A 24506-nucleotide genomic window follows, 5' to 3' on the forward strand; every position below is an offset into this window, starting at 1 on the left:
ATAAAACTGTATATATGAAAGAGCATATTGTAAATGCAAGGTGAGATGAGAAACAGGTTGTATATCTTTTATCGTGCTCGTTACATGCAGGTAATATTACAAGTTTGTGACAATAACCCCTTAAGGAATCAACTGACCATGTTGGTCGTTTGACTTATTTGTAGATCTTACCTTGCTGAACATTATTGCTGTTAAGAGTTTATTTCTATTTATAATAATATTCTAGATTATAACCGAAAACGGCAAAATTTCCCTTAAATTACCAATTCAGGGGCAGCAATCCAACAACAAATTGTCCGATTCATCAGAAAATTGCAGGACAGATAGATGTTGACTTGATAAACATTTTCACCCCCCCCCCATGTCAGAGTTGCTCTAAATGCTTTGGTTTTAGAGTTATAAGCCAAAATATACATTTTACCCCTATGTTCTATTTGAAGCCATGGCGGCCATCTTGATTGGTTTGGCGGGTCACAGGACACAATTTTTAAACAACATACCCAATGATGATTGTGGCCATGTGTGGTTAAATTTGGCCCAGTAGATATAGAGGCTAAGATTTTTGTAAAAATTAACGACGACTGACGACGACAACGGGCGACGGGCGACGACGGACGCCAAGTGAGGAAATGGGAAATATGTCAAAGAGACAACAAATCGACCAAAGAGCACCCGAAGGCCACCAATGGGTTTTCAACGAAGCGAGAAAATCCTACACCAGGAGGTGGTGCTCAGCTCGCCACTAAATAAATGTAAGTACTAGTTCATTGGAAATCGAAGTACTTTTTTTGGAAATAACGAGTTTTATAACAGGGTTTCAATACCAGCTTGAATATTTTGTTCGTTATTTTAATATGATAATTATTACAGATTGTTTTATGGTGATGTATTCAGGATACAGTTATAATTCTTTATAGAATGATACCTTTTCACTGAAGATTGTTTGTATTATATTGTGTATCATACTTTGTATATACAATATGTGTATGCTTTACAAGTGATAAGACTGAAATAAAATGATGAATCTTAATCTGTTCTTTGAAATATCAAATATTCTTAAGTGTCATTAGAAATGTTATTTTTTCGAATACACTGATTGTTTCTGTTTTATAAATCGAAGATAGATTAATTTAAATGAGCATATTTATAATTGGTACATTTTACACACTGAGTCACTTACTAAAACCCTAGTTGTCTGCAAACAACTGAAGCTGCCAGATCGGTGAAGTTATTTTTACATATAGTCCCTTTGATGTTGTTCCATGTGACTTCAACTCGACCTTGAGACGATGTCGCTCCGTTACCGGCTAAATTGAATACGGTTTGTCCTGAAAGATATAAAGTCGATCAATTTTAGATTTTTTCACAGAGACTACACTATTGTAGAGTAAAAAGATACCAATTCTCACTATTGGTTTAATTATACTTATACTTAAAGGGACGATTTTGTTCCATTGCACCGTCTGAAGGTAAAATTATAAGTTCCTAGTTTTCTTTACAAAAAATAACTTTTGAAAAATCTTAGTTTATTAAATTTATCCATAATACAAAGATTTGGTTTGCATGTCTAAGTGTTCCTGTGCTTTGTAGCGTATTTATGAGTTACTGTAAGTCTTATCTACTTATTTCTACAGTTTGTTCTTATGTTGAACTGTTACCAAACTGTTCCGGATTAGGGGAGGGTTGAGCGCACTTACTACATTCTTTATGTGTCTGTCCCAGACAGGAACCTATAGTTAAGTTGTTGTCTTTGGTTCATGTTTGTCAAATTTGTTTTTATATAAACTGCTTTGTTATATAGTAGGCCGTTAGTCTTCTCAATTAAGTTGTTTCATATTTTTTATGTCTGGGCCTTTTATAGTCGACTATACAGTTAGGTTTTTCATTGTTGAAGGCGGACGATTTTCCCATAATTGATTAAATCAACTTCATTTATACTTAGGTGGATATTTGTCTTATTGGCAATCATACCACAATTCCTTTTTTTTTTATTGTCTGAAGACTGACTAACCTATCCTTAGACCTAATAATGTTAAACTAATACATGCTGTATTGTATTGTATAACATAGTTCGCTAGAAACGCACAAATTACAATAGCATTTTAAGAAATAAAGATAAGAAATCTCATTGTTGAAACGTGTAATCAATAGACAAGGACAAACGTGTTATAAAGTTTAAGATAAAAGGACAAACGGATTATAAAAATCGTTCTTATGTTGTACTGTTAAACCAGTGTCCCAGATTAGGGGAGGGTTGGGATTCCGCTAACCTGTTTCCCCCCTGCCACATTCTGTATGTATGTGTCTCCTCTACCAAGTCAGGAGCCTGTAATTCAGTGGTTATCATTTGATAATGTGTCACATATTTGTTTTTCGTTAATTTTTTGTACATAAGTTAAGATGTTAGTTTTCTCGTTTGAATAGTTTTATAATTGTCATTTCGGGACCTTTTACTGCTTACTATGCGGTATGGGCTTTGCTCATTGTTGAAGGTCGTATGATGACATGTAGCTGTTTATTTGTGTGTCATTTTGTCTCTTGGGGAGAGTTGTCTCATTGGCACTCATACCACATCTTCTTTTTATATATAAAGTTTGAAATATAGATCAAAAGTATTATAATGTTTGAAATAAAAGGACAAAAAGACTTTTTGAGTTTCTTTGGTTCTTAGTTTAGTTTAAACATATTTGTTTATAGTGGATTGGGAAACAAGTTATAACAACTTATATTAATCCCTCTCCACTATGCGGATGCGATTGCTGCCTTGTAGCGGCATTTACCTGCTCTTTTTCGAAATCTACAAGAGTTCTTATAACGTGACTCTGTACTTTAAAAGATCCCTTCTTTATATTATAATTGTTCTATTATATATCATTATGTTATTGTTCTATTATAAATTTGAAAATACTTTGAACGACAAACGACAAAATTATTTCTTTTCTTAAAATTCCAAAGAACTTCTGGATAATTTTAAATATAGATCTGTTTCTCAAATTAATTCAAACATAACTTTTGATTTTTTAACCCTTTATACCACCATTTCCCACGTAAAATGTTAAGTGTTTTTAAAATATTATACATTGAACACAAAATTTCTTCCTATGTGACGTAAACATTTTTCTGACGTCATACACGAGAAGCAATGAATGTGTTTTTTTTAATTTGATAGATGTTTTTTGTATTATTTTGTAAATGTTTTTATGTGTTGTGATTGTAACATAATGATGACTGCTGTACCCATACTGTGACTATTTTCCTATTATATTTTTGTTTTGTTCACGCATCGTTGTAAATATAACGGAATTTGATGCGTCTGTCATAAAAGTGAGAGATTTTGCGCTATAAAACCAGGTTCAATCAACCATTTTCTACATTTGAAAATGACTATACCAAGTCAGGAATATGACATTTGTTGTCCCTTCGTTTTATGTGTTTTATTTATTTGATTTTACCAATTGATTAGGGACTTTTCGTTTTGACTTTTCTCCGAGTTCAGTATTGTTGTGATTTTACTTTTTATAAAATTTTGAATATAATTTTATACAGCACCAGTGGACAATCTAGTAAACAAAAAACAAAAGAAAAGTAACTTTTTTTCTTTTTATGATAGGGTAGAGCGAGTCTATAATAAATCAATGCCCTCACTATACTGATCAAAAGACATTTCTAAATGATAAATGTACAGTTTAAAAAACATTTTTCAAACAGTGTTTGTAGAAATATAGAAATAGAATGAAATTCAAAACAGTGTGGCTGTTGCCATTGATTGACACATTAAATTCATCCATTGACAAGAACAATTTAAGTGAACTTTTGTATGTAACGAACAATGCTCACTATGCACTTTTAAAAGACTCTTAAACTGTGGGGTCACCAAAGGTTCCCAACACCTGAATAAAGTAATTCGAAAAATTAATCAGAAATAACACGATGTTTTGATTTATATCAATTATATACATCAAAATATAAAGATTATTCCTGATTAATTTTTTGAATTATTTTATAATTAGAGGCGTTTAGAAACCCCAAAGTTTAAATGTCTACCGTAGGTACGTCGTGAACAGTGGTCGTTACAGACATACGTTCACGTAAATTGTCCCAGTCAATGGATGAATTTACTCTGTCAATCAATAGCCACAGCCACACTGTTTTGAATTTCATTCTATGTATGAAAAAACCCGATTTTTGTGTTTGGCATGATCGTGAAACTACAATCTAAAAAAATGCTAATTTTTGTTGCATATTGATGAAAAAAAATTGGAAAATAATCATGAACATCCAAATCTGAAGATATTTTGGGTCACTAATTTTCTTCCCATGCATGTTACACTTCCCCAAAATGTACTTATTTTAACTTCTAACTTTTCGAGTACACCGGTCAGCTGTAGTAACATGCACATTCAATATAGAAATATTGTCTTTTCATAAATATAATAATTTAAAATTCTGTCTGTGTATGTTAAAGAATTTAAGATCACTATTTCATAAAGTAAGTATATTGGTTTATCAAGTATACTTCTATATAATCAAAGGGATGCTGATGCACATTTGGCACCGTCCTCATGTGTTCTTTTTTTTTTATATTATATACATAGCACATATATCATAAGATAAGGGATTTCGTAACCACACATTACTTTAAACATTTATTAAATTTTTCTTGCATTTTGTTTATTGCTCTTAATATCGGTAATCTAGACTTAGAAACTTATTTATATTGCACATTTTAAGCTCATCTGGACCATAATAATTCTCAACAAAGTAAGATTTACAAATAAGTCAACATGACCAAAATGGTCAGTTGACCCCTTTAGGAGTTAATGCCCTTTATGGTCAATTTTTAACCATTTTTCGTAAATCTTAGTAATCTTTTACAAAAATCTTCTCCTCTGAAACTACTGGGCCAAATTAATCCAAACTTGGCCACAATCATCTTTGGGGCATTTTGTTTTAAAAATGAGTCCGGTCACTCGGTTATCCAACAAAGATGGCCACCCTTCTAAAAATAGAACATAGGGGTAAAATACAGTTGTTGGCTTATAAATCAAAAACCAAAGCATTAAGAGCAAATATGACTGGGTTGAAATTGTTAATTAGGTCAAAATCTATCTGCCCTGAAATTTTCAGATGAATCAGACAACTTGTTGTTAGGTTGCTGCCCCTGAATTGGTAATTTTAAGAAAATTTTGCAATTTTTTGTTATTATCTTGAATGTAATAATAGATAGAGATTAACTGTAAACCGCAATAATGTACAGTGAAGTAAGACCTGAAAATAAGTCAACATGACCAAAGTTGTCAATTGACCCCCGAAGGAGTTATTGTCCTTTAAAGTCAATTTTTAACAATTTTCATAAAATTTGAAAAATTTTACTAACATTTTCCACTGAAACTACTGGGCCAAGTTCATTATAGATAAAAATAATTGTAAGCAGCAAGAATGTTCAGTACAAACACATCACAATCACCAAACACGATTTTGTCATGAATCCATCTGTGTCCTTTGTTTAATATTCACATAGACCAAGGTGAGCGACACAGGGTCTTTAGAGCCTCTAGTTTTTGTTAAAATATATACGTCTTGTTTACCGACCGTGCAAGGGCTGCATAGCTAGTCAAGGTTGTTAAAAACTTCCACTTGTTGTATATACGTCTTTTCTACTAGTCTAATGAAGGTCACATTGAAGCTCACTATAAGTTCAGACAAACAAGACTTTCCCTGTCAAATATTTTTGTCATTGTTCAAAGTCAAGAACCTCGACAGTAATTATTTGTTTGAGGAAATGAGGTGTTTCGTATGTATCGTTGTCCATTGTCTTGTCGACTTTAAGATTTGGGGTGTTTTAAAGTTTTAAATTATAGCTAAAACATAATGGGTTTTAACTATCTAGCATATTGATCACTTGATCAACAATGGAAAAAAAATAATGTTGCATAAATCATTTCTAGTAGACTATCAGTTTGGGGCAAAATCTAAAGTAAACCTAGTTCAGATGGACTTAGGCTATTTATTGTTCGTAAAAGATGATTGTTATAAATCTTTGCATTATTTATATTAACAAAAATGGATCAATAGAAATTTTTGATTTAAGGTAAATTTTAAAAGATATAAAAATATGTCAACGTGGCTGATAAGGTCTTATGTAGACGAAACTCGCCTTTGGCGTAACAAATTATTATTATGCTCGTTACCTTTGATAACTAATTATAACTTTTTGTTGGAACATATATTACAGGATCTGTAAACATGGTAAATGGCATAACAGAATATATACCGTTTTTTTAAGAAAATAATCTACGAAACCGAATATAAATTACAGTATGACTTGAAAAGAGAAAGTAATGCACACGATCAGAGGCTCTTTAAAACATGCTTTCGTTTTTGAGTTATAAGCCAAAAACTGCATTTTACCCACTATGTTCTATTTTTAGCCATGGCGGCCATATTGATTTGATGGTCAGGTCACCAGACACTTTTTTTAAACTAGATACCCAAAAGATGAGTGTGGCAAGGTTTGGATTAATTTGTCCCAGCTGTTTAAGAAGAGAAAGTTTTTGTAAAAGATTTCTATGATTTACGAAATGTTTTTAAAAATTGACTATAAAGGACAATAACTGCTAAAGGGGTCAACTGATTATTTCGGTCATGTTGACTTATTTGTACATCTTACTTAGCTGAACATTATTGCGGTTTACAGTTTATCTCTATCTATAATAATATTCCAGATAATAACCAAAAACAGCAAAATTTTCTTAAAATTACCAATTCAGTGGCAGCAACCCAACAACAGGTTGTCCGATTCATCTAAAAATTTCAGGGCAGATAGATCTTGACCTAAAAAACAATTTTACCTCATGTCAGATTTGCTCTAAATGCTTTGGTTTTTTAGTTATGGGCAAAAAACTGCATTTTACCTCTATGTTTTACTTTTAGCCATGGCTGCCATCTTGGTTGGTTGGCCGGGTCACCGGACACATTTATAAACTAGATACCCCAATGATGATTGTGGTCAAGTTTGATTTAGCTAGGCCTAGTAGTTTCAGAGTAGAAGATGTTTGTAAAAGTTAACTACGACGGACAACGACAGACGACTGACGACGACGGACGACGGACGACGGATGACAGATGCCGGACGCGCAGTGATGGGAAAAGCTCACTTGGCCCTGCGGGCCAGGTGAGCTAAAAAGGGAGTGTGTGGGTTCCAAACATATTTCTTTATTCAAAGGCATAGAAAAGGTGGGTTTCAACCCCCGGAACCCCTTCCCCTTCGATCTAACACTGCGATGTATTGTCCATATTATATGACCGTATCAATGTATTCAAACATTCATGGGGATCTCTCCACAAGAGACTAAATGACACAGAAATTTACAGTTATAGGTCAGCGAACGGTATTCAACAATGAGCAAAGCTAAAACCTTAAAGTCTGCTGTTGATTTGTTATTTTTCATTACAATCTTAAATTCGTTGATCAAACCAACCACAAAAATAACGAAAATTGGTTCTCCAAGAATAAAAGTTTTTTTAAGTAAGAAGATTTAAAAAAAATCATTTTGTTTCAATAAAAGTATTTGATTAACACTTTTCTTGCATAAATTTATCAATTAAGTTATAATGAAATCATTTTATACTAGGTTCTTTATTTTTTTCAAACAGTAATTCACTAAACACAAACTTTCGGAAAACCAGTGCAATCAGCTATATAAATAGGACTTTTAAATTGAACTTACTTATTCAGATGAGATTTCCAGGTGAATGGCTTTACTCTGTTATTCGGTGAAGAAATGGAATTGGATACTAATGTCAAAAAGTATCATATTGGTGTTTGTCTTGTTTTTGGTAGTTCCGATATTCCGAAAATCTTAGTTTTGAAATAAGTCAAACTCAAACTCCCAAATACAGAAAATCCTTTTCGTGAGAGATACCAGACTTATAATTTGGAACACCAGAAATTAGAGTTAGTCATTTCAGAAACAGTTAAGAAACACAAAATGAGCATATATTTCTATTCCATTTTTACCAAGGCAAACATTCTATCTACTGTGCGAAATTTCCACTGATAGAGACCTATTTTGCTTTTACTTTAATATGCAAGTCGCGCGTTCTACAAATGACCCATCAGTGGCGATAAAATCACTTAAGGGCATTTTTGTTTTATTTTTTAGTGAAAATTGGTGCTATTGTCACACCACTAAACTTGCAAGACCATCCTTATTTGCAAAAGAAAAAACATAACTCAGTATTTGTTCATATGTCATTCGGAAATATGTTTTACCAAATAAATAAGTTTGTTGTTCGTAGAAAGAGTGCAAGAGTGAACATTATAGTAATACCAAACAGTAATCAAAGCTGGTACAATTAATTTACAAATAGAGAGACAAGATGTAGCTTGTAATTTTTTTTTTATCAGAAAGTACCAAAAAGAGTTACAAATTTTATCAACAGGTCAAATTTCCACGAAAGTATGATTTGATAGCATTCGCAGTAATTTTGTCGCGAAATTTCCCTTTAAAGGAAAAACAATCAAAACAAAATCATGCATTGGAGACGTAAATCAGTAAAAACACATCCCAGGGATTTAACGTTACGATCAGTCAAAGAAGACATGACTTGTGCTATGCAAAAAAAAAGTATCGACAGGCAGTATGATAGTTTGGAGTTAAGGTATATATAAGAATGAACGTGAATGTGTATTTATTTATCCCTTTTGAAAAGAACAAAAATTTAGTTATTATCTAGTCAATTAAGATTGGAGTCAAGTGCATCCGCACGAGCAGGGTTACAACTGACAACCTCATTGATGGCTGGCTTGTGATTACAGTAGAATAACTAAGTAGCCCACTTGACTAACGAGACCCCTTCTACGACATTTTGATATACATACATGCTATCACAGATGGATGGATAAGTATCTATTTGATCTTAACTGTTTCTTCCAAAATGAATTCAAAAGTAAATGTGTTTAATCAGATAAGAAGTTCTTCAACGTAGCCTTTGTGCCTGTCCGTATACCTTGTATTCATAGACACATAAAACAAAATATAAACCAAGTAATATCTGTCTGTTCTATCTGTATTAAAAAGTACATTTTTATGACAATTCTAAGGAAAGCTCCCATAATTACACTAAACAATGATCGCATCACGCTTACCGCGATCTAAACTAATTTCAGATCGTGGTGAGATTGCGGTATAAGTGGAATGAAAATCTGAATTTCCGTCGTTTTGACGCTACGTACGTCATCACATTTCTACAACGATCCTGCCACGATTACACTACGTTATCACCATGTTTATTTTGCTACCAGACTACGATTACCACAATCTTACTACGCTCATCACATTCTCACTACGACTTATAGGGTATTAAAAGTTACAATTAGGTATTTAATAAATCCCAAACAATCTTCATTGATTTTATGAAATTCCTCAAAATTCAATGATTTTTTTTCAAAATTACTCAAACTGTTAAAGATTATACAAAATGAAAAATAGGTCAGGGATTTTACAAATACTGAATTATACAAATTCATAATAAACATGCATAAGCATATATTTTTGCTACAATATATGCCGACTCAGTTCATACGATACAACCCGTAACAGAGTAGTGATCGAATTCGCGTTTCTCTACCGTCAAAATAAGTTACGTTATCGACCAACTTATTTCAGAAGTGACATAATTTAATTTTCTTCATCGACAAAATATGTCATTTCCAACGTGTAAGTTTTCATTGTTTAAGTCGAAGTTTTTTTGACACAGTAAAACATTTTTATAATCAACCTCCGCATTTTTATTTTAACGTTAAAGTTAATGTTGCTCAATGTAGATCTTATATACTGCTTGGACTGTGAATATTTATGGAATTCAACACTGTACTAGTTTTTCTTTCGTCTGATACAGAATAAACCATATCTTTTCTTATTCATACCTGTTTATTATATCCCTGGCATTATGTCAATCATACATTGTTGCAATACCGACATGCTTGTACTTTGTCACAGAAAATACTGAAATAAATTTCCTTCAAATCGAAGTAAAACATACAAATGTACCCTTAACATTGGAAATGTTAAAGACAAAATTGCTAGAGATATAACTTAAGTTATTGACGAATATTTGAAATTCAAACCTCAGTTTATCGGCGCCGACGTCTTTTAAAATGTTTCGCGGTAAAAAAAAACGCACGTCATAGAAAAAAACGAAACAAAGGCGTCGCAAGGCGGAATGCGCAGAAACAATAGAGGGATTTGTCTTTAAGTGTTAGCATGTTTCGGGAGACGGCACTCAATTTACAAAAAATAAATGATTTTTAAGGAACTGTAGAGGTCTCCACATGTTTTCAACAAGGGTATAATTCAAAATCTTGAATATGAAAGCCTCGAAATCCATGATACGTTTTCTGTGCGGTAGTTATATCTACAAAATCCAATCATGTACACGAAATATAATACATGAATATTCATACATGTATATTTATATATTGGGAATTTATTTTTGTTTCCAAACAGAATTACAAGGTTATGTATAAGTGCCTCCGTTCACTGCACAATTGTACATTGTCTTCCTAACGACCAACAACGTAGTAAAAAAATTCGTATAATTTACGTTATCGAACAAAAAATCAGAAATTCGGAATATTATATGTGAATGGTTAGGAAATCCGTTTCCCCTACATGTTTTAAAAGTCAAAGAAAAATGTTTTCCCTTATACAAACGTTTTAAGAACCAGTTTTGTGTAACCTATAGACAAATTTGACTGTATTTAAGGTAGTCAATATGTTTACTCAGATTTAAAATTATCTTATAGAACTTTTTTTAGTAATTGGGAATGGGTAATAGGTGAAATGTTGCATGATTCCTCAAAATTACAGGAAGCGGAGTTTTCCGGTACACATTGTAGTCAGAAACTTCATTCCTCTTAAACACCTTTTTAAATTTTTACCAGTATATTTCTTTTAGTTTTGGATAAAATTGTAAAGGAAATAATTATATCAAGAGGTCCTTCCATAAATCTTTTTTTTATCTGTTCTGACTTTGAAGAAATGACTACTTTTCGCCCAATCGAAATAGTGCATGGACATATTTGTTTCATATGATAAGAATTATTTTCAATATTATCGGTATTAAACTTGATTATCGACAGATGAAAGTTTTTCAGCATTGTCAATCTTTTTAACGTTAAAGTACCAATAGTTCGGTCACTACTCAATTAAGTTTGTTGATAACGTAGCTAATTTTGACGGTAAAGAAACATCTATACGATCACTACTCTGTTACGAGCTGTATATATAAACTGATCATAGTTAGCAGGATTGAAATTTAATATTTTTGCATGCTCGTATATGTTCTTTGCAACACATTACTGAGTAACTAGACTAATAATTTCCTTATATTTTGCCAAATTCCTTCTATTGTGTATTCTGTTTGACTTTTTACATCTAAGAATAATTGATAACTTGTCATCGTATGTGAACGAATCAATCTGAGATTCAATCTTTGCTTTAGTTTATTATACTTTTTCTAGAAAGTATTACAGATTTAACTTACCTTCAATAAGGAAAATTGATCCCCATATCAAGAAAAGATGAAAAATCATTTTGAAGTGTCGTATTCAAAGTTTGATCTTTTTCAGAATGAACAGTCTATATTTCATTATCATGTCAAAACCTTATTAGGCAACATACATATTATAGTCTTTAAACATGGAACATGACTTGCGTTGACTTGCGTTGTTCCAGAATATAAAACACTGTCATGTCAAGAGGGCAAAAAATATAACAAATGACACCGAGTAAAAATTATCATGTGACTTTCAAGAAAAAACAAAAGAATTTTAGCAAAGGTCTTAAATTATACTCTGATAATACGCCTATGACCTGTAAGCCGTTGAGATATTTCTGGAATTATTATGGACGAACGAATTTAAACAGCAAAAGAGGCTTTTATCAATTGTTAAATCTAAACATGTTAATATTGTCTGTATACATTTAAAACATTAACTATATTGGGATATTGTGTTGAGAAAGTTTTGTCTTTGTAAGCAATGATATACCCGAATAAACAGATCTTTTGTTCGAAATATTAATCATTCTTTTGATTTTAAAAGATACCAGTGCAAGGTTAATCGTTACATAATCCACATATTTGTATTCTGGAGAAAATGGAGTCAATTTCTCAAAAGACTGTTATTTCGAAATGCATATTCAGCGTACGAAATATGTTGATATCATTGTTTGCAATTGATACCACTATCACAAAACATGATTATGTCATATTATCATATGTTTAGTAGTAAATACAGTAGTTTTGCATATTTGATAAATAGCCTGCTGTTCAATCCATATCGCACAATTTTGATGCTCACCCTTTATCGCATACCTTTTATCACACCCCTACTTTTTTTTATTTTTTCTATTTTTGCTTAAGAAAAATTTGCCTCAAAATAGGTTATTTTTTGAATGACGTCATTGTTTGGAATGTGACGTCACGAACGTCAAGTTTTCATATTTTTTGGCACACTAAATGAACCTATAAAAAATACAAAACACACAAATAAATACAATAATAAACAAAATATTTTTGAAACAACAGCACGCAAATTGTAAGGTAACCCAGGTGCTTCGGATAAGGCCATTGAAACAAGACAAATTTAGAACATATGTGAATGAGATAGCAATCCAAAGGCATACACAAATACTATTGATAGGTGAACAAATATCTATAGATAATTTCAACCTCCTAAATGCCCTTAGTCTAAACAAAAAAAGAGGAAATAACCTATGTGATGTTGACAAAAATGTGATTTGTATTTGTTTGTACGAAAACGAAATCTCAGGACATATAGTGTAGTGATTGTGTGCCCTTACTATGACCAGAATACCGATAATCAGAAAAATGACTTGTCAAATCCAACTAGATTTTCAAAACGGTGATTAGGCCAAAATAAACCCTCCAAAGGAAAATGAACTCAAACTCTCTGGATCTATCCTATTCATCACCTTTCATGCTTTAACGGATGAAATTACATGGTAAAACCTTACAAACAAATAAAGATGGCTTCTAGTATCAAATTCATTATGTTTGACAGGTTGTGAAATCTACTTTTAATGTTTAAATTAATACAGCTGTATATCTGGCTATGACTCTGGTACTTGGTGTATTGTGTGTTATCTTGACTGTTTTGGTTATAAGAGTGCATCATAGAAGTCCAAACATGCCTGTCCCTCAAAGAATAAATGGTTTAATGCTAAAGCTATGTATTCCATTATCATGACGGAGGGGTTGTTGTTGTAGTCGTGGAAAGAAGAATGAAAATGGGAACGTTGGACCAAATCCGGATGGCCCTGAAGCTTATGTAGATATCAATGACCAAAAGAACATAAAAGATTTTCCACACGATTATCTCTTGGACCGAAATTGCTGCCATCATGGATTGGTTCTTCTTCGTCCTTTTGTCGACAATAACTGCTCTATGTACTGTTGTCTTGATGTCGATCGTCATAGAAGGAGGAATTATCTCATAGAGCATTCTATTTTACTCTGTTATGATTTTTTGCCTCGCAGATAAATAGATACATATATTCTCTTTTTCACTACAAGTATAACCTTCTGTGTTGTTTTTTTTTTGTATCGAACTCACTTTATATATTTTTATAAAGCATTTAATTTCGTGTTTTTTCATTAATAATTATTCTATCTCATGTAGGTTGGTTTTGCAAAAACACCAATAGGTTTCAGTACAGTGATAACAAAAAAATTAATTAAAATTCTTAACACTATTTCAGAAAATAATACATTTACTTGATATAAATAATTAGGAAAAATAATATAAATAAATAAATAAATAAAGTTTCATGGAATCGATCCTTACATTAATTTCAATCTAATCATTTTTTTTTGCATGTTTGTTATTATGTTATGTTGATATTTTAACCATACGAATGCTAACAAAGTATGTAAATTTTAATCGAGTTTGGTTTCATGTTGTATGCAGTATTTTTTACCATACCGACTGGACTTCATTGTTATTATTTTCGCGTACTTACAGGTTTCAAAAAGTCAGAATTCTGATTTGTCAAAAAAATTTCACTAAGGAATATATTTTTTTCAATCTTGAAAATGAAAGCCTTTGTACGGAAACTATTTATGTAGTTTTAAACTGATAGACTTATCCATATAGCATTATTACGACCCTTACAAGACAGTTGTATTTTATAAAAACAAAAACAATCGCATCTTTACATTAAAAGCGTGTATTCGATTTTCTTTTTCTCGAAAAATCATTTCTTTTATAGGATTTTTTATGTTGCTGGTTAAACGACATAAAAAGATCAATCTTTTATCTTTCTGTGAAATGTTTTTCGGCAGAAAATATTCGTCTGCACAAAAAGATCTCAATGTATATGTACACGTTCCACAATAAATTGTTTTGAGAAAATTTGTCTTATTTTAAAAGTTTACAAATATCTTTTGCTCAATACGCCTATTCAAGTACAAACAAAAAAGAAGATGTGGTCAACACTTCAATACTGACCTGTTTATAACCAACATACAAAGAAACAAAGGTTTAAACTCCCTCGATTAAAGTTGGTCTGAGATGCATTTGACTATTAATTAATGCCCGGTCATTTAGCTTTTCAAGAGTTTAAAGATTGAAAAATTAATCCAGACACAATTAATTAATCACGTTTTAAGTGTTGTGTAAGTGGTAGAAAATAAGATCAATGACCTTGAAAGATAATATAATTTCACAACCGATGTCATTGATCACCTAACGCAACAAGAGCACTCGTTAAGATTGCAACAATTCAGTAATTTCCTCTTTTTTTATTCTAAAAATGACTTCATCAGATGTACTTTTCTTTTCTCGTCATATTATGTACAAAAATAAATGAATGGACTAAAACGAGTTATATTCTATGATCGCTGTGCACTTAAAAACGTCTAAGCAGAACATGTTATATTTGCCAAAGTTGAAGCAATAAACAGCCACCATTTTTTTTTCTTTCTTAAATGTCATAATTTTTCAACTCACTGGAGACAATATAGGTCCGTGTAACATTTATCAATTCAAAGTTTTAAAAAGTTTTGAAATTTTAGATTTTTGGAATTTTCTTCAATGTTTTAAAATATCAAAATTTCAAATTGTGTAAAAGAATTGAAATTTTGAAATTTAAACCAAATTATTTAAATATTAAAGTTTTAAATATCGTTTATAAATTTGATAGTTTAGGAATTTGATCAAACTTTTAAAATACTAAACCTAACGTGCAATGTTGATTATTTCACTTTTTAAAAGTTTGATTTTTTAAAATTTTGATCAAAATATCAAAAATAGAAAAGGGGCAAAAAGAGGGGTATCTATAAAAAGCGAAACGAGATAAAAACGAAACAATATGAATTGAAAAAATACTGATACTTAAAAGTTAATGTATGAAATAAAACCAAGACAGACAGTTGTAAGCGTTGAAAAATTAGATGACAAAATAAATATTTCTCCAAAAAAGAGAATTCATTCAAAACTAGACGTACGGCTCTGATATTGGCCATTTTGCTTGCTGGTTTTTCTAGCACCAATATTATAGGAGAAACAGGAGTAACAGTAAAAACTGAACAACTCGTAGTAGGTCAAATAGTATGGTTAGGTTGAGCATGTATATATATTTTCTACTGAACTCTAAGTGATAAAAAGGCTCAATACACGGTGTATTTGCCGTTGTACTACATTAAGCGCCCATCTATCCATTTGTAGATGTCGGCATTTGAAAATTGAAAATTCTTTTCAAAAGTTTATATCAGTTATAAATGGTAAGCTTTTGGGGAATCCAATATATATACATTTAGATAGTCGCTTTTTCTTTACTTTGATACTTCCACGATGGGGCTTTGATTATGGCACATTAAAATATTCTGATCCCCAATTTGATGGGAAAAATAACTGATTCTGTGACAACAGAGGACAAAAGAGAAATTCCAATCCAAATTTTCTCCATGCCTTACAGTGTTTTGAAATTTTGAACCCAACAAGTTGATTAATAGCGATGAAAAACTTAATAAAATTGTTAACGCTTCTACAAAACACCCACACCCTCCTTATAGACAACGTTTGGACTGGTTATCATATACGTACATTATGGGTCCTAAATCAACCACTTTTTTTAAAAAGGTAATAAAGGGAAATGAATATTATTGTTCCGTATTTGCATTTTGTTATTTGAGCATTTTTTAGTTATCGTACGACAATCGACTTTGAGCAAACTAAAAGAACGCATGCAATGTACATCCAGTCAGAATGGGGCGTGTCATTCTTTATTTGCTTGAGGTATAGGGGAGGGTTGTGATCTCACGAAACATGTTTAACCCTGTCGCAGTTGTCGTGTTTGTGCGCCTGTCTCAATTCAGGAGTCTCTGTCCTTTTTAGTCTTGTATGATTTTAATTTTAGTTCATTGTTATATTTTGGAGTTTAGTATGACGTCTATAATCACTGAAACAGTTTAATTTTTTTGTCTAGGGGCCACCTGAACGGTCATTGCGACGCTAACTATACATTAAGTATTCCTTTCGTATCATTTCTTGGAATTGAAATAAATCATAAAAGGCAATATATTATCGTCATGCAATCAATAAAAAGAAAGCAAACCGTTTAAAGTTGAATGCGACCGAAGCGCTTTTTCTGGATCTACCTTCATCAGGAACATCAAAAATGCGAATAATATACTTTGGTTTACTGCGAGTTGGTCAGTTTTCACTGTTACTTCTTAATGTTTGGCACTGGGAACACCAAATAGCTCTGAAATTATTTATCTCAAACGCTTACATGATATAAGAGATTTAAATCAACTGACTGATTCCGGTTCAAATAATATATTTTTTTGATGCATGCACAACCTTAAAATTTCAGGATATTGTTATCCCATGTGATGTCTAATATGTTTCATAAAAAAACCCGACTTCTTCTAATATTTATTTTGTCATCAAAATTATTTAATATATTTCGTGCTATTTATTTATAACTAAGAATGATTGTTATCAGAGCCGTGCTTAAATCAGTGTTTATAGGTACCCCTCTTTTCGTCCCTTTTCTACTTTTGATATTTTAATCAAAGATTTAAAAATTCAAACTTTCAAAAAGTGAATTAATCAACATTGCACGTTAGGTTCAGTATTTTAAAAGTTTGATAAAATTCCTAAACTATCAAATTTAAAAACGATATTTAGAATTTTCATATTTTAATCATTTGGTTAAAATTTCAAAATTTCAAAACTTTTACACAATTTGAAATCTTGATATTTTAAAACCTTGATCGACATTCCAAAAATCTAAAATTTCAAAACTTTTTAAAACTTTGAATTGATAAGTGTTACACGGACCAATATATTCTTGTCGTATATAATCCCATATATTCGCTTTATAGATTTATTTACAGCTTTTTTGTGTACCGTTCACTAGTGAAGGAATTGTACTATAGAAGTAAATATACCTTACTGTCAATCAAAACATGTTCGGAATCCTATAAGACAATTCAATATTTGTTGTTTTACAGGTTAATAACATCTACTGTCAAAGCTGAAGCAAGTTGGACAACTCTTTAAATAAGCGACTCAATGAGTGTAAAGTTAGTAGTTCAGAACTCACCCCTGTTGATAAATCTTAAATATACAGAAGGACTGAACTTTGCCTAATATCTTGGGATTTGTCAAGTTGCAACATCTTTTTACGAAGTTTGTATGTATTTTGAGTTATTCTTGTTTATCTTTTTTTGCGACAGTATTCACAACTCATCACTAAATCTATTCGCAAGCAATTTGACAAATTAGACAATAAATTGCTATTCAGCAACAAATTTACAGCATAGCAAAAATAATTGTACTCAAGTCTACTATAATTCCAGGTATAAAATTGAAAATGGAAAAGAGACAACAATCCGATCAAGGAGAATATGACAACCGGATAATATATCGATCCATTGCATCTTCATGACATGAACATTAGTAAAAAAAAAATATTTTGTAGTATAAAAGGTATAATCAACCAAAAGAACTCATAATTTAAAATCATTAAAGGTACCAATGTTACTACAACAGATGTACATTATAACAAACATTTTCTTTTCTTCTGTGATGCTCGAGGACATAATTGCAATTCCGAGAACTAGTTTTACCATTGAAGCGCCTATCAAACAAAAAAGGATCTAAAGTATAGCCAAATGTGTATAGGAATGAAATATTTGCACGAAAGATAGATATTCCTTGATTTGATATATTTTTAAAATTTTATAAAAACAAATTTCATCAAACAATATCCGTATGTCTTCGCAGTACTGAAGAACTGTCTTGCGATACCATCGAGTACTTACAGAAGATGTATCGACCAAAGATAGCAATAACATTAACAGTACTAATTTGAATACAACATAAATAGTCACTATGATTTCTCAGATTTTCATTTTATTGTAAAAAAAAACCACATCGCACAACAAGCGTTAGTTCAATGATGAAAATTGACAATATATTGATAAAACTAATCTTAGTGATTAAATATATAATAAAATAATTACTATCCAGTGTGAAAAATCTGCAAATAAAGTTTGTTTTGAAATCGATATATCACATTTACAAACAAAAAGATTGTATGCTGATAATAATTACTAGTAGAAACGATATCTACGAAGATGAAATAAATACATTATTAAAAAGGTCCGTATTCCCTATAATATGATCTTTCTAATTTTAATGCCATATTATAGTTTTGACCCCAATTCCATGGTCCACTGAACATAGAAAATGATAGTGCGAAGTTCAGGTTAAAGTTTTTGGTCAAGGTTGTTTTTGATGAAGTTAAAGTTACATCAACTTGAAACTTACTTAGTACACATGTTCTCTATGATATGATCTTTCTAATTATAAATCCAAAATAAAGTTTTGATCCCAATTTCACGGCCCACTGAACATAGAAAATGATAGTGCGAGTGGGGCATTCGTGTATAATGGACACATTCTTGTTTTTACCTCATTTTATATTTTGAAATCATACAAATATGGATTAAAAATGAAAATGAAATTAATCAAAACAAAATAAATGTTTTATATTTTTCACTCTCAAGAGTAACATCCTATTCACAGAGCAAAACATTAACAAATCCAACTTCATGTTTCATAAAATAATATGTTCTTATATTTGACTTATATTACCAACAATAAAACAAACGCTACACTAAAAGTAGCCAGCATACTATAGCAGATATCACAGCATTAGTTGACACATGCAGTCTTGAGGCGTCGGACATAAGGATGAACTTGCCACCTAAGCCACCAAAATAAAGTTTGTTAGGGTCATGAGCATGCTTAAAATTGTTAGGGGTTCCTTTAATCTGAGTTGTTACATAGGAATCCATCTTGGTTGGACTATTGGACGGGGAAAATGTTGAAGTTTTTGTTTTTACATTGGTTTTATTAGTCTGATTTATGGTTGTTAAGTTAAAACCATTACTAGATGTTGGTAAGCCAGAAACCATTTGTTTAGTTGTTGCAGTTGTATGCCATTTTACAGTAGAACTGGCAAACTTAAATGGGTTAAGAGACGGAGAAGATGATAACGAAGTTTCCACTTGATCATTGTTTGGAATTGTAGACGTCAAACCATTCCTAGCTGTTGGTGAAACCGACACCGATTGTTTCGTCGTCAACGATGCCGGTGCTTGCACTGTCGTTTGTGACTTAATATCTGGCGATGTTTTTGGTGCATTTTTATCCGTCACTGATTCTGTTACAATAGAAGCATCTGTCGTCAATGATCCGACATCTATAACTTTTATATATTTACTGGTAGTTCCACTTGGGTTTACTGTCGATACAGGTGTTGACGGTTTTGTCGAACGAATATTTATGGCGGAGGTGGCACTTAACGTCGATGGTCGTTGTGTTGTAGCTATAAAATAATAATTGGAATTATGATGTGCTTATAATAATATATGGTATGATTGCCGAGGAGGTTGTCAAATTAATGTCCCATATCGTCAAATTTGATTTATATTTAAGTTAAGATTATTTAGTGCACATTTATGACATCAGATTCTAAGGGGTATTATAATCTTATCTAAGAAAAAGACCCGTGTTGCCTTTTTGGTTTTATGTCCAAAGAAAAAAGTGTTAACTAAAAGGTCCGCAAAAAGCGTTTTCAATCTCAATGCAATGTATAGCTGTATATTCTTATAATGTTGACCGTAATATGTATTCGTTTTACCGGATATTTTTTTCGGCTTGTCTTGATATCTACCTTTTAAACAAGTTTCATTAAGAATGTACAAGTAGACTTGAACCAATCACACAGAAACAATAGCCTAACCTTATATTTTTATATTAACCATCTTTGATAACTGTGGATGCATTCATTTTCGTGGGTTCCAATTTTCGTGGTTTGAGGAAAACTGTGTTTCCCTCGATTTTAGTTTGTAATCAGGATTTGTTTACTTCGACATTGTTTACTGTTTTGCCATTATATTATCGTGTTTTCTAAAAATTTGAATGTCCTTAGGTTTATTGTCCTTTTTTTTTAAATTCACAGTCATTATCATTCTTCACCTACCTAAATCCACTTGCCATCCACCTCCTCGATCTATCAGTGAATTTTCTTCTTGTTGTTTAAAGTTTAGTGGCTGACTCAGCAACTGGTACACATCTCTGGAAGAAGCATCTCTTTTTCTCCTACCAATAGGGTTTGTTGTGTTACAAGTTCGATCACAGTCATGATTTTTCTCTGTCGTAAGACATACCCAAGCGTTACAATGAATATAAATGTTTGCATATTTATAAAATTTAAATGTTTGATATCGGAATCCAAACGTAGTAGAATTCAAAGGAAAGAAACCCAGAGTTGGATCAACAGCACATCTGCAATATGAAAGTAAATACTAGTATTTAAATATGATTACAAAAGTAAGTTTAGAGGAACGATAAAAAAAAATGACTCACGCGCGCATTCAATTGATTGTTTCAACCTTACAAACATCAATAATTTTCCTTAGCGTCACTGATGAGTCTTATGTAGACGAGACGCGCGTCTGGCGTATTTAATTTAAGTCTGGTACTTTTGATAATCATTTACATCACTGGGTCGATGTCACTGATGGTGGTCGTTTCGTCCCCGAGGGTATCACCAGCGCAGTAGTCAGCACTTCGGTGTTGACATGAATATCAAATATATGGTCATTTTCATAAATGTAATGTTTGAAAAAGATACTAAAGATTTTCTAATCCCAGGCATAGATAACATAAGCTGGATTTGCAACAACTTTTTGGAATTTATGCTCCTCAAATTTGAACTTGTTTGACTTTCTAGGTTTTTTTTGTTTTTGTTTTTATCTCAGCGTAACTGATAAGTCTTATGTAGACAAAACACGGGTCTGGCGTATTAATTTATAAGCCTGGTACCATTGATAACTTATGGTAGATACATTTTCCTATGTATGAAATGGTGGATTAGACCTGGTTCAATAGCTAACTTAACCTCTCTGATGTGTATAAGAGTCGCATAAAATTAAGATGTAGCATAAAGATTCGCAGCTAGATTCTGAAATAAGTAAGGTTGATAATAAAGAATGATAAATATGAAAATTAGTAAAAGAACAAGCCAGTTCAAATCACGTGTGTATGAACATTAATGAAAAAAATACCATTTTTGCAGTTATTGGTAGATAACGTCACAATACAATCTTTTTTTTTTAATTTAATGGAATGAAAAACTTACTTGTCGCTGAATAAGGTAAAATATATTGGGTCATTCGGCTTGTCGGATGGTGTTGCTTTACAGTCTGGTACTATCAGCTTTAGTTCGGGATGGCCTTCTGTATCTTCCAGTTTCAATGCAACATTCAACCATTGACCTAATATCAATTCCACTGGTTGATTTAAAGAAGTGATAAACGAATCATTGTACAATGTCATTATTATACTAAAATTTCCAGGTGCTTTCTTCTTTACGCTCTCTGGAAGGGGAGTAAATCCTTTGTTTATTTCAAGCTCACGTGGGAAAATGCAACAAACTTCGACTTTGTAGGTGTTTACACGCACAATCTGTACTCCAGAAACGTCCTGAACCAGTGTGTAGTCATATTTTATAGTGTTGAGGTAAATAATATGAGTTGCATTACTAGTACGCTATAGAAATAAGAATTTCACATTTAAAATATGAGCATATTTCCGTATGACATCCAGTAAATATTGTCTATAATTTGTTTGTTTCGCTGATAGAATAAATGAGTATATCCTTAAAGTATATATGTATAAATATAAAACAGAAGATGTGGTATGATTGCCAATGGTCAACTGTCCACAAGAGACCAAAATGACACAGAAGTTAACAAAGATAGGTTACATGTGCCTGTTGCAAGTCAGAAGGCTGTAGTTTGTCGGTTGTTTATGTGTTATATATTTGTTTTTCGTTAATTTTTTTTAAAACATAAACTAGGTCGTTAGTTTTCTCGTTTGAATTGTTTCACAATGTCATTATTGGGCCTTTTATAGCTGACTATGCGGTATGGGTTTCACTCATTTGTGAAGGCCGTACGGTGATCTATAGTTGTTAATGACACATCTTTTTTGTTAAAGATTATAATAGAATGTGCACACTTCAACGTATGTGCAATTTGCCAGTGAAGTTTTAGGGATATAAGTAAAATAATGTAGGAGGTGTTCCCCCTTCCGCTCATCTGACAAATATTTTCTTACTATACGCTTGGTTTTGAATTTCGTACAAACCAGCCGAACATGATAAAATTCGACAAACAGTACATTTACAGCCATAACTTCCATAAGGTATCATTATGGAGGTTTTTTTTTGTAGATTGTTTATGGTAGATGTTATATCCTGTTGATCAATTATAGTTCTAGATCCAAAAAAGAAGAAAAAGTGTGTCTAAATTGTCATTTTAGAAAATTATCTGCTCTAAGGGTCATTTTTTTATTGCCTTTGTCATAATTACATTTTTGTAAATCTTTTATGGCTAGTATCATTTTGCTGTTTCTGTCTGTCCATAATATAGTTTTCATGTAACTAGACAAAAACTAAAATTTGGCATAAAAATCATTCAAGGGCAGTTACTCCTTTAAGGTTACGTAATTGTCATTATTATAGATCTTCAATTTCTGGTATGTGTTATTTTAATATCTACAATTCTGTCATTTTACTATTGTTTTGAAGATGGTAGAAAAAAACGAAATGTATCAAAAATCGTCATTTCAGGTAAATAACAACTATAAGTAGTAATAATCTGATAATTTTTTGTGACGATGACATTAAAATAACACTTTCCAAATAGGCAGATCTTGATATTCTGTACATTCAATCCTTATTAGATTCTCTATAATACAATGGCTTATAAGATATTGAGTGAATGAATCATTATTGCAAAAACATGGACCTGCTGTGAAAAACTTAACAACATCTATCATAAAAACAATATAATATAAAACATGAATAGACAGCAGAGAACAATATATAATACAATGAAATGGCATTTAAACTTATGAGACTTTATAAGTTCGAATGTTCCATGCAGCTTTTACATTATAGGCGAGTGTAATATTTGAAAAAGACGTCTAGTTAATGACTTTAATGCACCCACCTAACACACGGCTAATTTTTTTTTAAATGATAGAATAATGATTGAACTTTGATTTTTGCCCGGTCGTCACAAAATCGTACGGTGCAGTTTTTGTAAAATTGACGTTTATTTCAGAAATAAGTTGAAAATTATAAAATTACGACATGTTTTTCAAGCAAAGGAAATTAGTCGTATCTCTTCTTTTAGACAGAATAATTCAGTGAATTATATTCTTAAAACAATGAAAAGCAATATTTACAACTGTAAGTCCGCATGCTTTTTGCATTCCTTCTAAATATTTGACATTTTGTACGAAAATTTTCATAATCCTGACCTTTTCGGATGTACAATTAAATTTTTATTAAATGCTTTTGCACTCTTTCCGTTTTAGAACACACCAAATTACTCACCAGTTATCGTTTTTTTCATTTAAGATCAAGACTGTATCTCAACATTTCTTAAAATCACGAATTTCTGTAATTTTATGATGTTGGGTAAAATCACTATAGTTTCCGGAATCCCTTATCCATTTCGTTATCGTTTTTTGACTGAATATATTAGTCGATTTCCGTGAACTTAATAGTGCTATAAGAGTACGATAAATCACATTTAAACGGTTCTATTTCTATCTTTAACTTCAGTGTAGCTTAAATAGATATAAGTATCGTCCGAAATTAAGATTAAATCAAAGTAAAACATAGTTTTTTGATTTCTGTAGAATTCACCGCTTTCTAAATAGGAATCGTATCGGAAAATTGTAGAAAATCTTCCGAGTCGTGTCAAATTTTCACATTCCAGTTCACCCTTTCTATGCTAAAAAGCAAAAACTATCCATGGATTAAAACAGATGCATAGTCTGTCATGTATTTACTACATAGAAACTATGTAGTTAAACACTTAAT

General features: G+C 31.6%; 2 protein-coding genes across 2 annotated transcripts in view; both read right to left on the reverse strand.

Moving 5' to 3' along the window:
• The window catches only part of LOC139512690 (uncharacterized), a 30248-nt gene extending 18579 nt beyond the window's left edge, over positions 1-11669 (reverse strand). The window contains exons 1-2 of the mRNA XM_071300518.1: positions 11551-11669; positions 1181-1328 (exon numbers count right to left, since the gene is read on the reverse strand). Of these exons, the coding sequence (XP_071156619.1) occupies positions 1181-1328; positions 11551-11599 (197 nt within the window). The 5' untranslated portion in view covers positions 11600-11669. The remainder of the gene's footprint in view (positions 1-1180; positions 1329-11550) is intronic.
• Positions 11670-18434: 6765 nt separating this feature from the next.
• Positions 18435-22153, reverse strand: LOC139512698 (uncharacterized). Its single transcript, XM_071300558.1, has 4 exons — positions 21750-22153; positions 20589-20893; positions 18980-19931; positions 18435-18727 (listed from the first exon to the last, which is right to left on the reverse strand). The coding sequence occupies exons 1-3, from the start codon at positions 21944-21946 to the stop codon at positions 19213-19215; spliced, it is 1221 nt and encodes a 406-aa protein (XP_071156659.1). The 5' UTR covers positions 21947-22153; the 3' UTR covers positions 18435-18727; positions 18980-19212.
• Positions 22154-24506: the final 2353 nt, after the last annotated feature.

This window comes from Mytilus edulis, chromosome 2 (genome assembly GCF_963676685.1).
Source record: "Mytilus edulis chromosome 2, xbMytEdul2.2, whole genome shotgun sequence".
In the NCBI taxonomy this organism is placed as follows: domain Eukaryota; kingdom Metazoa; phylum Mollusca; class Bivalvia; order Mytilida; family Mytilidae; genus Mytilus; species Mytilus edulis.